At 37.2% G+C, this 17,921-nt stretch overlaps 1 protein-coding gene across 1 annotated transcript in view; it reads left to right on the forward strand.

Annotated features, from left to right (window-relative positions):
- Positions 1-17,921, forward strand: part of EGY1 (Peptidase M50 family protein) — a 192,880-nt gene that overhangs the window by 160,801 nt on the left and 14,158 nt on the right. The window contains exon 8 of the mRNA XM_089822253.1: positions 468-536. Within this exon, the coding sequence (XP_089678379.1) occupies positions 468-536 (69 nt within the window). The remainder of the gene's footprint in view (positions 1-467; positions 537-17,921) is intronic.

Raw genomic sequence — 17,921 nt, forward strand, 5'->3', positions numbered from 1 at the left:
CATTTATATTGTGCTAATGTATTTGACATTTGCAACCTCAAATAATTTTCATTTGATTTTAAATTGAAGATTTATAAATACACGATTCTAGCATTCTTACTGGTTCTATTTCATTTCAAATTGAAGATTTTGTAAATACACTATTCTAGTGTTTATGCTACTATATTGTTTTGTTTGGATCCCATGTTTAGTGGAAGGAAAAATTGGGGTTTGTTGCATTCTAATCTTTTTATGAACACTTGTTCAAGACATGTCTGTTGCTAACTTGTATCATTTATGTATTGCTAGTGTTTAAAGGTATAACACTATAAGAGTAATTATCAACTTTAAGGGAGTTTTATCTTATAGAGAACAAATTGTAGTACTCATTACCAATTTGATGCCTTAAGGTTGGTGAATGCCTTAGGCATTTTGATGCTAAGTATTACGAAGATCAATTACTAAACCAAAATGCCATTTCTTTGCAGGCTGCATTTGGAAAAACCGCATTAGTTGGATTTGGTTTAACAACTTACACATTACTTGGGCTGGGCGTGGTTTGACATCTTTTCCCCTACTTAGTCCATTCTTCATTGTGATCTTAAAAAGGCTGAAAAAATGTATCAAAGATTTGGTTTAAATATTGTGTATGAATGGCATAGTGCTAAATGGGTTTTCATTTTTTAACTTCAGCAAACTACCTTTTGAACATGCAGGTAAAGAGAGTGGCTTGCTGTAAGGACTAACCATTTAAGCTCAAATTAGTAATAAAATACTCTCTTATTTTATGCCAACTTTGATGTAGCCACCAGCATGTGCACTAGCTCACCTCCAAAAAATATATTATAAATGCCTTTTTGAAGTATTTAGCATTTTAAGAAAGAAACATACCTCAACCCACACCACACACAAAAAAAAGAAAGTAAATATTACAAAATTCTTTTTTGAAGAGTATAGTTTGTGAACATAAAAGATCAGAGACATCGATTAAACATATTACTTCAGAACTGCAGGAGCCTTTATATGTTTCTCTGTGATGTAAAAATTTACTACTACAAAACTAAGTTGTTATTGCAGATGCAGATGTGCAATTTCTTTTTTTTTGATTTTGGATGTGTTTGGAGATATATATAGATATATAATGCAAAGAAATGCAAGAAATATACAAAAAGAAATCATTCCTTTGAATCATACTTCAGTGATAGTTCAACTTCTAACTTCACAAACACAAATATACAAATTGAAACTAATCAGTAAATTACTTAAGTTCATGATTCAATTTTGATCAACCAAGAGTCTAGACTCAAGATTTTGTAATAGCCCCTAGCTGGTTATAACTTTAACAAACATCATTTCTCTTAACTAATCAATAATTAGTCATTTTGTCAAACACTTGGCAGGCTGCACTATTATCACTGTACAGATGACTCTAAATTCTGATCACCAACTAGAGAATGCAATGAAGAGCTTGTATTATTCAGAACAATTTGGTTCTAAGTAATTTGCACAGGTGAAAACCAAATATGGATATACAGCTCTGCCCTATAAACTTTGCAGACAAACAACTCTGGAATTAGAAATGATTCACACCAAACCTCTAAGTTTATCCATTAACAATCAATTCCACTCAATTACAATTTATCACACTGAAATTCACAATTGCATAATTAAATTGAATGATCTTAAATGGAACCTGGATAGATTGCAATAGTTTCCATACAGCTCTGATGTAAAAACCCTTACTTGCCTTCCACAAATTTGCTGGTTGAAAATGAGAAATGTTTGGATTTTGTGTTTCTATCAAAGTAACAAGAATCAGAATTGGATCGAAACCGGCAAGCTCAAATCGAATCATGAATCGGCTATGAATCGGAATTGAATCGGCCACGAATCGGCAAATCTAAAAAACCCTTGAAATTTAGTGAGTAACTTATTTCATAAACCCTTTATCGCTTATCTGATTCATTGATTCACAAAAAATCATTTGGCTTGAATCGAATCGTCGAATCATGTGAATCATGTGAATCGCCGTGATTCTTGGAACTATGGTTTCTATTTCTGATTTCAAAAACTATACCTTCTAAAATTCTTTTCAAACATATAAGAATTGACAATGAACAATATTGCAAAATGACACTCTCAGAATTCTCCACAATTTATTTGTTCTAATTGAAATGCTGATAGAAAATATATTTGAGGTGCAAAACACAACAACTGATCTATGAAAAGCGGTTTTTAATTTGCAGGAAACCACCACAAATGCGATTGAAAATTCAAGTCATTTGCATTTATAAAATTCTGAAATAGATAAATAACCACTAGAACCTGATTGGCACAATCAGCATTATTGCTTCCCCTTGAAAGAGTGATTTGCAAACTTAGAAACACATATGATGATCACCATGTGAGTGCAGAAGGTGCCACTATGTCCAAAGTGGTATGTCGTTAATGATCCAAGTTGAGCGCCAAACCTACATAGCAGATCACAGGTACTATGGTTACCTTGGTTGCCGAATCACGTCCTACTAACTGGGCAATCTCCACGCAATTGAACCAGAATTGTAGACCTGTTGATTGATGTCGCCTAAACCAAGGGAAATGGTGTCAGTTCACGTTTAGCCTCCTAGAACCTCAAAACGCTGCTCCCAAATTATGGTCGGCAGCTCTAACTTCTCCTACCGATTCACTTCTTTGCCACACTCAATCTGGTAGCAAACCCTCATGCTTGCTTCCCTTCCAAATATGATAAATTTCTTCCTTCACACAATTCTCCGCAGACACAGATTAGATAGTTGGAGAAAGTTTGATCAACTGCTATTTAACTAGAAATGCCTAGAAAGAATCCTCTTCTAAGCCACAACAAACAACAATAGGAGAAGTTGCCAGCAAATATCAAATCCACTATACTTCAGCAGTGGAATGAAAACACTTCTCAACTACAGTGATGAATAGTAAAGAAGTTGGGCAAATTTAGCTATACCTTAGCAGCTAAGTTGCAAAAGAATTTCCAAACCCTTATACATCAGCAAGGGTATACAGTTAAGAACCCAAGAAAGAGTCACAAAGGCACAAAATCAATTATATAATCAAATGTGTCTTTCCCCAATGAAATGAGCTCTCTCATTTATAAGGCTTCCATTGGCAAAAGTTTCCATAAAACTTCGCTTCAGAAAATGTGGAAGTTTCCCAAAAGAACTCAACACTAGAAACTTTCCAACTTACTTTTTAGAAATATTTCTAAAAGTCATTATAATAATATAAACATTATTATAATAATGCAACTCAATGAATAATAAATAAATAAGAGCTCATGCAATTATTAGCCTAATCAACTGCAGGTGATGACCAACTGCCAAGCCACCCATTGCACTACCAAGAATAGCAACTACTAGAAATAGACTTATAAAAAATAGTAAATCCATAACTGAGACCCCAAAATGCCCTATCAGCAAGCAAGGGTCTTTATGATGAGCTAACTCTATCAACTGTAGAGACTGGCCAAAAACAGGGACATCACAGTCTTCCCTCCCTAAGATTGCTTGTCCCCAAGCAATCCCGGAGCAAAGTGAACACACAATCCACTTGGATCACAAAGGTAGAACTGTGTACCATCCCTATTGTGTACAAGCAACTCCTGTAGCACCAACACCCAAATAATGGACGTCAACATTAGAATCATCTGAAAACTAACCTGAGGTGCTGATGAAGGCAACAACCCGTCGAAACTCAATGCAACTAAAATACCAACTTTGTCCACACCTAAGTTCCCATCAACTTGATAATCACACCCAACTGCACTGTGGAGATGGTAACAACAATAAGTACCTGAATCACTAACACCAAATCCAACCTCTGCCAAAATGTTTGGGGTGTGTAGATATTGCAAGTAGTTGTCAATCCCATCTACAAAGATAGTACTAACGCATCCCATAATGGATGGTATAAAACTGGGGCCAACCCACACCGACGTGAAACCAAGTCCTCTACCTTTGGGTCAAAAGAAAAATGATGAGCACTCCTCACAGTGTAATGTCGATAAAAACTCCTAATCTCTGCCAAGGGCTCATCATCATAAAACTAGGAATCAGAAGATGGCTCCAATCTCTGACTTTGAACGATTGGTCGGGCAGGATCTTGGGCAACCCTCTCAGCGAACCCAACCTCAAAATCCTTGTGGGGAAGCATAGCAGACAGATTCTCTACAATCTTTCCCACCAACCTCTGAATAGCATGAGAGCCTCGGATGAGAGTGCTCTTAGACACTCTATATGAATCCTCTCACATCCAAACTCTCCAACAGATACTCCATGAAGGACTTTGTACAGTAGAAATTATGTGGAAGCATCCACCTGCTCCCTTGCATCCCGCAACTATTCCCTTTGAAAATGTGGCATTGCAAACTGTCCAATGCTATTTGCTATATGAGATGAAGAAATAGATTCGCTTCTAGAAGAAGGAAGCAAATCAACATGAGAGCCCAAGTCTCCTGATACTCTCATCTCCTTCGTACCTACTGCACCCATATCCTGGATGGATGTGTTGGCCGCATCATCAAGTTCATTAGCCCCAACCATAGAAGTAAACTCACCACCAACCACAATATGCAACTGAACTGGATCCGGGGCTGGTGTGGTCCGAACATGCCCCAACTCCACAGTCACCTCATCCAATCGTGACTGTGACTCCTGAAGAGCCAACTGAGTACACTGAAGAGAGTTCACAGTCACCCCAAGCTCTTGGGTGAGCTCCACCACCACACCTTTTTAACAATGTCTCCTGACAGGTGCTACTCCACTCCAAAAGGTAATCTTGGTCAGCAACTAGCTGTGAGTAAGTATGCTTCAAGATCTTAACAGCCTCTCAAAGCGCATGAACCTCTGCTAGAGAAAGAGTACTATCACTGCACTCATCAGACATAGGAGCACCCCAACCAGATGTAGCTAGCATCTGACAGACAACATCATGATGCCCAAGAGCTGAAGAAATGTCATTATCACTCACCTTCAGCTGATTGGTCACATGATGTCTTTGTAATCCCTGACTCCTATGCAATCTCTTTGTCTCACTAACTGCACTGTGATAGGAAATTGAATTAGAACTGCCCACCACAAGATCACTCATACGTGTCATCATCCTCGCTCAACTCCACATCCGAAGAAATGGAAGCCCTCGCAATATCAATCTCCTCGCATTTCTCAACTTCCACCTCAAACGTAAGATCATGTAAACATCAATCCTCAGACTCATCAAAAACCTCCTCGGAGTCATCACTCAATATCTGATAAGGGATATCATACTCGGTGTAGCTCATAGTATCATCAAATGTGTCCATACCATCTGCATCCACATCTCCTGACTTCGTTGTAACACCTATATCACCAAAATCATAGTTGGGTGACTTCATACGTGCCTTGGTCCCACCTAAGGAAGCAACTGTCTCTTGTATTGGAGTAACCCTATAGTAGCTAACATATAAGTCGCCAATAACAACTCCCTCCTCTGGTCAGTCTAACAAGTCAATGACAACTACATCATCAACTGCCTTTGAACTAACCATAGTGATTACTTTGGGAGCCTCAACCTGCTGAAGCTTAGTGTTGCTATCCATCACAGACACATCCACATGTCCCTGTGAAACTAGTCCATCATCAATACTGCAGATAGGACTACCAGGTGCCGTACTAAAAGAAGGAACATCAACATCATGGACATTTGTTAGGGAAAACTCAAGCTTCCTGCCCTACAACCTTGATGTCAGCTTTCTAAAGGCGAAAAACATATACCTGGCTGCCCTCTCAATTGTCGTTGGATTCAACAAGCTCTCCACCAACCTTTGTTGATGAAGCTTAATTTTCTCCATACTCTCCTACAAAACATTCATTTTTACACTAACTTCCTCATTACTCCACCGACTTCTAGAATTGCCAGTCCTATGTCTGTCAATAGTTGGAGAAATTAAAATGCTGGACACTAGTAATCAGATTTGAAAATTTTCAAAGACAACACCGAATAAAATAAAAACTCAGCCCAATTCCTGCAAGTTGGTAGGAAACTGCTTTGATACCACTTAAAAAACCCTTAGTTGCCTTCCACGAATTTGCTGGTTGAGAATGATAAATGTTTGGATTTTGTGTTTCTATTTCCGATTTCGAAAACTATACCTTTTTAAAATTCTTTTCAGACATATAAGAAGTGACAATGAACAATATTGCAGAATGACGCTCTCTCAGAATTCTCCACAATTTATTTGCTCTAATTGAAATGCTAATAGAAAATATATTTGAGGTGCAAAACACAACAAATGATCTATGAAGAGCAGTTTTTAATTTGCAGGAAACCACCACAAATGCAATTGAAAATTCAAGTCATTTGCATTCATAAAATTCTGAAATAGATAAATAACCATTAGAACCTGATTGGCACAATCAACATTATTGATTCCCTTTGAAAGAGTGAATTGCAAACTCAGAAATACATATGCTGATCACCATGTGAGTGCAGAAGGTGCCATGATGTCCAAAGTGGTATGTCGTCAATGATCCAAGCTGAGCACTGAACCTACATAGCAGATCGCATTTACTATGGTCGCCTTGGTTGCCGAATCACGTGCTGCTAACTGGGCAGTCTCACGCAATTGAACTAGAATTGCAGACCTGTTAATGGATGTTGTCCAGACCAAGGGAAATGGTGTTGGTTCACAGTTAGCCTCCTAGAACCTCAAAACGTTGCTCCCAAATAATGTTCGGCAGCTCTAACTTCTCCTGCCGATTCACTTCTTTGCCACACTCAATCTGGTAGCAAACCCTCTTGCCTGCTTCCCTTTCGAATATGATAAAGTTCTTCCTTCACACAATTCTCCGTAGACATAGATCAGACAGTTGGAGAAAGTTTGATCAATTTTTATTTAACTAGAAATACCTAGAAAGAATCCTCTTCTTAGCCACAACAAACAACAATAGGAGAAATTGCTAGCAAATATCAAATCCACTATACTTCAGCAGTGGAATGAAAACATTTCTCAGCTACAGTGATGAACAATAGAGAAGTTGGGCAAACTTAGCTATACCTCAATAGCTAAGTTGCAAAAGAATTTTCAAACCCTTATACATTAGCAAGGGGATACAGTTAAGAACGCAAGAAAGAGCCACAAAGGCACAAAATCAAATATATAATCAAACATGTTTTTCCCAATGAAATGAGCTCTCATTTATAAGCTTCCGTTTGCAAAAGTTTACATAAAACTCCACTTCACAAAAAAAATCCACTTCAGAAAACGTGGAAGTTTCCCAAAAGAACTCAATACTAGAAACTTTCCAACTTGTTTTTTAGAAATATTTCTAAAAGTCATTATTATAATAATATAAACATTATTATAATAATGCAACTCACTGAATAATAAATAAATAAGAGCTCATGTAATTATTAGCCTGATCAACCGCAAGTGACAACCAAATGCCAAGCCACCCATTGCACTGCCAAGAATATCAACTACTAAAAATAGTAAATCCATAAGTGAGACACCCAAAACGCCCTGTCAATTCATGAGGGTTGCTATGATGAGCCAACTCTATCAATCGCATAGACTGGCCAGGAACGGGGACATTACATCTGATATGATAAATATTATGTGAACTACTTGCCACAATGGAGCCTTTGAATGTTCAACTTGCTAATATATTTACATTGTTCAAGGTTAGATATGACTTTGATTATTGTGGAATGAATTCAAGAATTAAAAGGGCATTCGCTCATGTCCATCATATAGAAGATGTTTGGATTGATATGCGAATAGAGTTGGATATTATGAAGATGGACTATTGCAGGCTAACTTTGCAGTGGGTTGTTGATTTGAGTATGCTTGAAATTACATCTAATTTTCAAATTGAAGATGATGGTAATGTTCTTGATCCAGAATATCATCGGGCTGGTTTTGACAAACAATGTCCTTTTCCTATACAATGGCAACAAAAGGAAGGCACCTCTATCCTTGATTGATTTCACTCCATTTTGGCAAACACTAACAAATGGTTGAAGATCAAAGGTCTCAAAAGGGTAAATCCAAAGTTGGGTTTGGATTGTGGAAGTTTCGGTCCATTTGGGAGAAAAGCGCAATTAAAAGTTGTGAGTAAAGATGGTGCATCCTCCTCCGATGTGAAGAAATCCCTCATGTTTAGATTGAAAGATGGAAAGGTATTTAAAACATCTCAAAAACCTGCTCAAGCTCAAGAATCCAATGAAGAATCTGATAAAAGGGATGAAGAGGAAGACAGAGAAGTCATGATCATATCTCCTCCAATACCTACACAAACTTATGAACCATCTATGTAGGAGGCGCCTTTTCTAGGTACAATTGATGATGATGTGGATTCATGCTCTATGGTCTTCACACCTCCTATTCCATCATCGAAAGTAAATACATTATACTCCCTATATCTTCGGCAACACCTTCCATTCTAGCAATTGAGCAATGCAAAATCCTCAGAAATGTGTCTTGAGTATTTTCCAATCTTCACAAAAGGTCAAGTTTCCCAACTTGACACTTCTATGGTTGGCGTTGAGTTGTTCTTGACAGAATCTTTTTATCATGCACCCATGATTGCAGCTGTGCAAACTGAGTCATGCTCAATCACAACGGAGATACAATCAGGATTAATGCCAATGGTCTCCACTGTACCTGCTTACATGAACGAAAGTTTCAGCTTGCTTGCATAATTGAGTAAGATTACGGTGAAAAGAAGAAAGATTGTGGTACCTCCAAATAATCTTCCTATAAAGAAAACTAAGTCTAAATCTTTGAAAGATAAGATTGTTTTTAGAATCATAGTTGATTTTGAAAAGAGTAAGTTTGTAGAAGGTGTTAAACCATTGGTAAACAAGCTAGTTGAAGAACTTAGCCATTCTGATTACAAGTTCACCAAGGTAGACATTGAAAAATAGTCACGACTGAGTTGCTTATAGGATGCTCAAGATGCACTTGCTAATATATCAAAGAGGAATCATGAATTATGGGAAAAGAAAAATCAGCTCAAGTAGGAGGTTGCTCACTTAAATGAGGTAATTCAACAACAATCCTCACGTGTAGTTGTTGTATCTTAGAGACCGAAGGAGAAAGGGATAGTAAAAATTGTGAAGTCTTGGATGGGAGAAGTCATTTCTGAAGGGGTACATGCCATTACAGATACGTTCAAAGTCCTTGAATGTATCAGGGGTATAAAAGAAATGTTGCATGACCTGATTACATCTTTAAGTCAAGTAGTTGACATCCTAAAAGAGATTGTGAATGTATGGGATGAAGTTGCCAAATCTGATTTAGACGCCATGGTCACATGTGATGTTCTCCCATTTTGTGAAATGTTCTACAAGTGCTAAGGACTTATGGGCTACAAAGAAGAGACACTGAGAAAACTGATACCAAAGTTGCAAGCAGCCCTTGGAGATTGTCAAGGGATAGAAACTAGAAACATGTGATTTGGAACAAATGGGATGTGAAGTTCTTGATGAACATGATAACTTGGTTGCAGTTGAAGAAATCACAACGGGATATACAATTAGGATTGATGTGATTTAGATTTTGAAAATTTTGGTTCTCATACAATGAACAAGTTTGCCTTGTAGAAATCTTTAGCAAAGCTCTTGCAAGATTCTCTGGCGGCAAATTCCAAGGTTGTGAAATCAGCATATGCCAATGCAGTTAGATAAGATAACAGTATTAATGTCCAATGAAAAAACCACATGGGTTTATGGGACTGAGCATACAAACAAAAGCGCTAACCAAAGAACAAGACAAGACACAACACCAGTAAAACTAAGGTAAGGACTAAGGGCCCTTCATTGGTACAAAGAAATCAGTCATATCAAAGACAATGAAGATTTTTGATCTTCATACAGTGCGTGATGTTATCATCAAATTCAAGGCACTGAAGACCAATCTTTAAGATTGTTATTTTGTTTTTATGTTGTAGATCAAAGAGGATGCATTGCATGAAAATGTATAATTACATGTTATACGAATTGCATGTGTAATAACATATAATCCAATAATTTTTCTTTTAGTTAGACTCAGTCAAAGTTGGTTGAGTTGCTCCCACTTTTTTCTCCATCTTTTTCTCAACTCCTTTGCCTATATAATGGAGTGCCCTCTCATTGTAAAATCTATCTTTTATTGTATGCAAGAGAGCTTTGGAGAAATTGTGCAAGCATAACTTTGATTGTGTAGTGCCATTTTGAAAGAAAAGTGAATACAAAGAATCAATTGAGACTTAAGCCTTGATTGTGATATGCATTTGTTATCCTTGATTCACTTGTTGTTTTTGCATTCTTGATAATTGTAACAACCACTTTTTTTCGAATATTAATTAACAACTAACATATCAAAAAAATACAGTTATTACTTCATTTTCATAGGAAGACAGTTATATCAATTACATTCATGTGAATGAGATTAACAGTTACAATAACTTAAACGGATAACTCATAACTAACATCTAAGAACACCATCAATAAATTTACTATGGAAATTAAAATCTACATACCATGGAACTCGAACCAAAAAACAATGTAGGGATACTTTTGCAATCACCCACATTAGTCCACAAATATCAATATCAAATGACGATTACTATCAAATACCACTATATCGATTAGGGCATCACATATCGCTGTGTCGATTAGGGCATCAATTACCATTGGATCATTTAGGGCATCAGATTCCACTGTATCATTTAGGGCTTCGGATACCATTGTATCATTTAGGGCTTCAAATACCATTGTATCATTTAGGGCATTAATTACCATTGGATCATTTAGGGTGTTACATCTCGATTTTTGACCTAATTTAAAATATAGCCGTTGAGGTTCACATGAAGTCAGTTGGCAGTTTAATTTGTTATTATCTTGCGAAATGGTAAGATGGTTAGTCGTTATAATTACAAGTGAAGATAACATGCTAGTTGATCATTTATCACAAATTCATGGAATTGAATAGATGGTTAGCCATTATGATTATTTAGGATTAAATAACTTGTTATGGTAATGATTTAATTGTGGAGAATTTCTTTGTAGGAAGCACGTCGAAGGGATGGAAACATTGTCATAAAAGAATTAGGTAGGAGCACCACCATCACTAGGCAAATGAGTTGAGGACGTAGCGACTTGAAAACATAATACATCTGTGGGACCCGCATGAGCTATTTAAATAAGTAATTTAATTAAAATAATTGAGTTAAAATATAAAACGTACCTCAAAGGATTTAATATGATCTTTCACCATATTATTATAATATATGTATGTATATACATACATATAGATATAAAAATGAAATGGCACCATTATATTATAATGATATAATAAATGATGTCACCACATAAAGATATTCACATATATGTATGTAAATATGAATTATAACAATAATCGAATTTTAACTTCCAACTCTTTTTCCATCTTTTATTCTTTTCCTTATTTGTAACCGATTAAACACTTGACATTCTTATTTGCCAAGATAATTTTTATGTTACGGAAGCCAAAGAGTCTTCTTTAAACCTTTTTATATCATGAGTCGAGAAGAAGGCAGGGGATAACAATTTTTCTCCAAGTATCCATCTTCCTTCATTCACCGGACCACAATTTCCTAGCAATCGATGTCCTTGTTGTGTTTTAAATAGTAACTATGGTTGTAATTTCCTTCCCACAAATTCTTGTTATACTAATGATTGGCTGGAAACCGTGAGCTATAATCACATTGAGAAATGCGTTTAAGATATCTTCTGGATTGTCTTTCATTTATATGAATATTGAATATGAGCATATCTTCTAATCTTATGTTAATACCACGGTTAAGCAATCAGAAGGAAAGGAATGATGTAGTGGTATCTGGAGCCCTAATTGATTTAGTTGTATCTGGAGCCCTAAATGATACAATGGTAATTGATGCCCTAATTGATATAATGGTATCTAATGCCCTAAATGATCCAGTGGTAATTGAAATCCCTGAGTGATACAATGGTATTTGAAGCCTTAAATGATCCAATGGTAATCAATGCCCTAATTGATACAGTGGTTTGTGATACCCTAATTTAATATAGTGGTATTTAATAATAATTGACATTTGTTTTTGATTTTGAGATAGCGGTTTTGGATGGTAGTTGTTATTTGATATCGTTATAGTGGTATTTGTGGACTAACCTGGATGGTTGTAGAAGCATACCTACAATGATTTCTTAGTTCAAATTCCTTGGTATATGGATTTTAATTTCTATAGTAACTTCATTAATGGTGTTTTAAGTTCTTAGTTAAGAAATTTTGTTTAATTGATTTTAACCATCAATCTCTTTCATATGAACGAAATTGATTTAACTGTCTTCTTATAAAAATGAAGTGATAACTGTATTTCTTTGAGTATGTTAGTTGTTAATTAAGACCTGGTAACACTGGTTGTTACATAAGGCATCGGATACCACTGTATCATTTGGGGCGTCAATACCACTATATCATTCCTTTCCTTCTGATTGCTTAGATATGGCAATAACATAAGATTAGAAGATATGTTCATAATCATTATTCTTATACATGAAAGACTGAAATAACAATCCATCAGATAAATCTATCTCTCGCAAATAAATATATTCCACGTTCAGTTAGAAGATCAACTAATCTAACTGGTTGCCAATTATATTGATGATAAGAGTTAATATTATTCAAAGAAATAACTGTAATGATGATACAACTCAATTAATCTTACCTTCTACTTGAATATACATCATAAAAGTAAAAATACCTGTTTTTGACAAATGTTTGAGTGCATAGCTTATCTTTATCTGATGCACGTCCGACATCTTATGGAGAGGGGAAACATTGTCAGGGGCTTAACCACCCCTCCTCGGACCATAACTTATCCCCACATAATCTCTAACGAGAAAGGCACTCCCTACCCAGAAGTAGACATGGAACAACTTAACCAGTTACTGAGCATCTTGATACTAGGGTATCATTCCCACCGCTCGACTAAGCATAAGGATTTGAATATTGGACTACCATGAGTTGACTCTTGATGATTAATATCTCTTTTCTTTGAGCTTATAGTTATTATTAGTAATGGTTCATTTCTTTTCATGCAAGAAATAATTCTATGGTACAATGATTTTCATCTCAGCCTTCATCTCAATCGAGATGGCCCTCCTCGATGAATTTCTGGGTGCATGCTTAAGTGTTCTTTCTATATTATAATTACAATCAAATCTTATGTCATATCCGGACTTATCACAACATTATGAAGCAAACTATACTTGCATCTTATTTTACTCTTCATCATAGTAAGAGCTCTATGACAGGAAAATCAATACAGGTTACCAACATGATATGGGATAAGGAAAACCGGGTTAAGAGAGAAGAAGACTAAGTAAATCACCATTATTGATGTAAGTATGCATGTACAGCCAAAATAAAAGAAAGCCTTTGCATACGAATACAACTGAGCCAAACTACAGAGATACATAACTCAAATTTTGTAATGTCCCCTTTTGAGCATTCATAGCATGATGTTGTCATTAGCCTATTTCACCACGGTCCCGTAGGCTAACCAGGACATTAAAGGGGCTTAGAGGCCATTTGGCCTAGATGGTTTCAGTTGCAGGTCTTTCTGAGGGGTTTTGAGGCAACTTTGGGCATACTTACTATTTATAGTAAGTCATCTTGGATATGGTCGAACATCCAGTGGCAACGGTATGTTGATGGTAATTTTTTAAAATCGACAAGAAAATTTGTTTATCATTGATAAGATTTGTTATGCATTGATAAAGCTATTTTATAAAGTTAAATTTAAATATTTAACTTTATTAATGCATAGACTATAGTTGTCGGAAATATTTAAATTAAAAGAGTCCCCTTTATTTTATAACACATTGGAGACATAAGTTACATAAAGGGAGTTATCTTTTATCCCACATTGAGAAAACGAAAGATGGAGCTCTTGTGAGAACACTATAAAAGAAATGGAAGAGCTTCTATTTCAGCATGCTTGGAAATATCAAAGAAATTGAAAAATTTTCTGGAGATTATGTCTCAATAGTTTGAAGGACGAAATCCCTTCAAGCTGGAAATCTTGACGCCATTGAAAGATATGGTCTTGAGATTCAACAGGGTAGTAGTGTGAAAAAGTAGATACAAAAAAGCAGTCCGAAAAAGCAAGCCGAAAAAGTAGTCCGAAAAAGCGGAACCGAAAAAGCAATCCAAAAAAGTAGTTAGAAAAAACAAATCGAAAAAGCAAAGCAGAAGGGGCAGCATTGAAGAAAATTATTACAGCCATCAACAACCAGGTTCCTTTATTAGTATTGTTTTTTAGGGTGTTATAAGTTTCAGCTGTAAGTGTGCATTATACAAGCATTATCATTTTGTAATCCATGTAAATGCCAAAAGCCTTGGCCATATTTCATGAGCATTGTATTAGAAATTTCATTGCAAATTAAGAAGATAATAGTTGCTGGTGTCATTTAAGAAATTTAATATCATTATCTATCAGCTAGTTAGTTTGCATACCAACGGTTCGTAAAAATGTCAGTTGGCTGTAGGTGTTCATTTCTCATGCTTAGCTCATATATGCACTGAATATTGTCAAAATTAGTAGCACACTCATGTTAGGTCATTGTGTAGTCCATTGTAGTCTTCTAGCACAAGATTCTCATTGATGCAAATTGAAGAAAAAGTCATTTGAAACTAGCTGAAATACTATATCAGTCATACGTCCCTTGCATGTGAATTGTTTGATGAAATTCCTTGAGCTTTCATCAGCATTTTTGAGGGCAGATTTGAGGAGGGTTATTACAGTGGTATGAGAGCTTGCTTGCAAAGTGTTTGACGAAATGTCAAACAACTGAAGTATAAAGATTTTTGGTGTTTGAAGAATTTATAACCTATTGGGGTTATTACAGTGGTATCAGAGCGGTTTCCTGCCATCCTGTGGAGGTCTTATTGGGAATTTGGATTAGCCAGATAGAGAGAAAAATGTTTGACAAAATGAATGCCGATCCAGATCAAGGGAAGGAAAGATTCGTACAGTTATTAGACACCTTAGCACAAGGACAACGATCACCAGAGCAGAGAACACAGGAACAGAGTCAGAGATTGGAGCTTATGATGCAGATGATGGCTCATCAAATGGGGTTGAATGGTAATGTGGGTGGAGGAAATAATCAGAATGGTAATAACCAGAGTGGTAATAATCAAGATGGGACACATAATGGATGAGAACAAGTTGGGAACAATTTCGGTCATGCACCCCAGCAAACTAGGACAGTGAGTTTGAGACCCATTATTCCCACGTTTCCTCCTAGAGCTCCAGAGCAGCCTGTACCAGAGCCCCAGATCATTGATATACAGGACCAGCTGAGGAGAGATTGGGAAGCTAAAGGTCCAAATTTTATTGCTGCAATCACCTTTAGGGAGTATATAGATGTGCAGATGAGGCATATGCCATGTGGACATGACAGGAACCAGAGCTATGAGCTACGAAAGAAAGTAGGGAAACTTCAGTTACCATATTATGATGGCTCGGGGAAGTCTACAACAAGAGCTTGGGTTCAAAAGCTTGACACATACTTACAATTGAACCTTATGCCTGAGGAAGACGCTATTAAGTATGCAACAATTCACCTGGATGGGTTAGCACACAAGTGGTGGCATCATGGTATGGTCACTATGGGTCATGCACACATTACCTCATATGTGGAGTTTACAGAGAGATTGATTGAATGCTTTGATAGGCCTAAGGATCATACTTTCCCTATGACAGGCGGAAACTTGTATGAGGAGTTTAACAGACATGCAGATTCGATACAGGGAGACTTCAACACATCTTCAGGTAATGGTTTATCTGCATCATCTTCACAGGCAGAAGGGGTTTCAGATGTTGTGCAGGTTGAGCCAGTTGCATCAGAAGGTGATATCATAGGCACACCGGATTGCATGATTGGCACAGATAGTGATTCCAGTACAATTGGGCTAGATGAAGTTACAATAGTTGAGGATACTGTCATGTTTGAGGATAGTACAGTTGATCAGAAAGTGAGCATTCAGGACTTTGCAGAAAATGAGTATCAAGCACAGTTGGATGCTTCTTCACATGAGATAGAGGCTAGTAGCTCTTCACTTGGTTTGGCAAGCTAGCTGAAGACAAGGGACAAGGATATTGTCACAGCTTTATCTCATCATGACAGGATACATGGATTGATTGAGAATCACATTTGGATGATTCAACTGCAAGAGAGACAGAAAGGAGTCACAACAGGTTCTTGTGATGACTTACAATAGATCAAGGAAGATGCAGTGAAGGAGGAGAAGGAGGTTGACCGGCTTTTTCATGAGCTGGAGGATACTCGAAATTCCTTGGTGTGTACTCGGTTGGCTCTCCATGATTCTGAGAGACACGTGGACGAGCTTTGTCTTGAGGTGAGTTTAGTTCGGAAGTTAGCGCGTATAACAGGGACTTAGTTTTCTTTTACAGTCGGGTCACATGATGATGATATGAGTATGTCTAGCATTCACACTCCGGATTCAAAGATTGTAGATAGGTGCATGAAGTCAGTTGGTATTGTTCACATTACTCAGGTGAGAAGTTTACTTGAATTGCCAGTTGGTTTCCGTTCATGGATTAGATGTTGGGATCCTTATCTTAGCACTTGGGATTGTTTTGACCAGAGATATCTATCATTCCTTGGTAGTAGTATCTATTGCATCATCATGGACTTGATTAGTAGTTTGCAAGGTGTAGTTCTCATCCATGCCAGCAACTTGTTTGATGTTGGAATTAGTTTTTACACACCTGTGTTGGGCATTGTTCATATATCCAGTCGACCATTCTTGTTGGAATGGGTTGATGATCTCTCAGATATGACAGAGTTTACAGAAGAGTCCCAGGATCTGAGTATTACAGATGATAGCTATTCCGAGGTTACTCCTTTGGACAGTGTACCAAGGATAGAGTATAGGAGTTCGACCAGTCGGCACAATCATGTGTCTAGTCAGCTGAGAGTTGGCGAGCGAGACATTTCTATCGCTTGCGAGCATTTTGATGCTGCTTGTCAGTTGTTATCAGTTTATGGATGGGGTTCTCCTACTAGTGATGAGCAGGGAGGCAATTATCTTTCCTTGACAGAGATCCACTCTTTATGGGAGGCTATCCGGATTTTGAGACAAAATTATATGCAGTTGGTAGCCGACAGAGATTATCTTATGGAGTGGGGGAGTACAGCATACGATGCATTATTGGCCAAGGAAGATGAGGTGAGTGAGCTTACTCAGCAGCTCCAGGTGACTTCTGAGATTCTTGAGAGTACACAGTTGGCTTTCGAGGAGTCACAGTTTCATTTAGCTGAGGTGACTGTGGAGTTGGAATGACTTCAGTCTTTACCAGATTTTGTACAGTCACTGACTATGGTGTCTGGTGATCCGTGGATGTCCATGGTCGAGGTTGATAGAGGTAGTGGAAATGAGGATATATCTATCCACGAAACTAGTATTGGCATATTTGGTCCGCTTCCACTGGAGGCAGGTTCAGCTGAGTTGGGCGCTGCAGCTGAGCATTGTGGTATGTTTGACTTGGAGGGCACAAAGACTAGTGATGTTGTTGATTTTGCACTCTTGGCTATATCATCCTCTAACTTAGTTGATGATCAGTCACAGTTGGTTGTATCACATCTGCAGGATGAGTCTTTGACTGGGATTGGTTCTTTTTACCAGCATTATACTGTAGGATATGCTCATCGATTTGCTTTTGATCCATGTGTTGAGGAGTTGATGGCAGACAGGTTTGGTCTGGGCTCTCGTTTTTGCTATGTACTGTGTAATGACTATTCACCATCAACAGTGCATGGGTGTTATGGTTATGAGACAGTGGCCGGTGATCTGCAAAGTTGTGTTAATTGCAGTAGGTATGCAGTGTGTGGATTCTCTG

The sequence above is a fragment of the Cupressus sempervirens genome, chromosome 3, assembly GCF_028749045.1.
Source record: "Cupressus sempervirens isolate cs-2001-9-10 chromosome 3, ASM2874904v1, whole genome shotgun sequence".
Taxonomy (NCBI): Eukaryota; Viridiplantae; Streptophyta; class Pinopsida; order Cupressales; family Cupressaceae; genus Cupressus; species Cupressus sempervirens.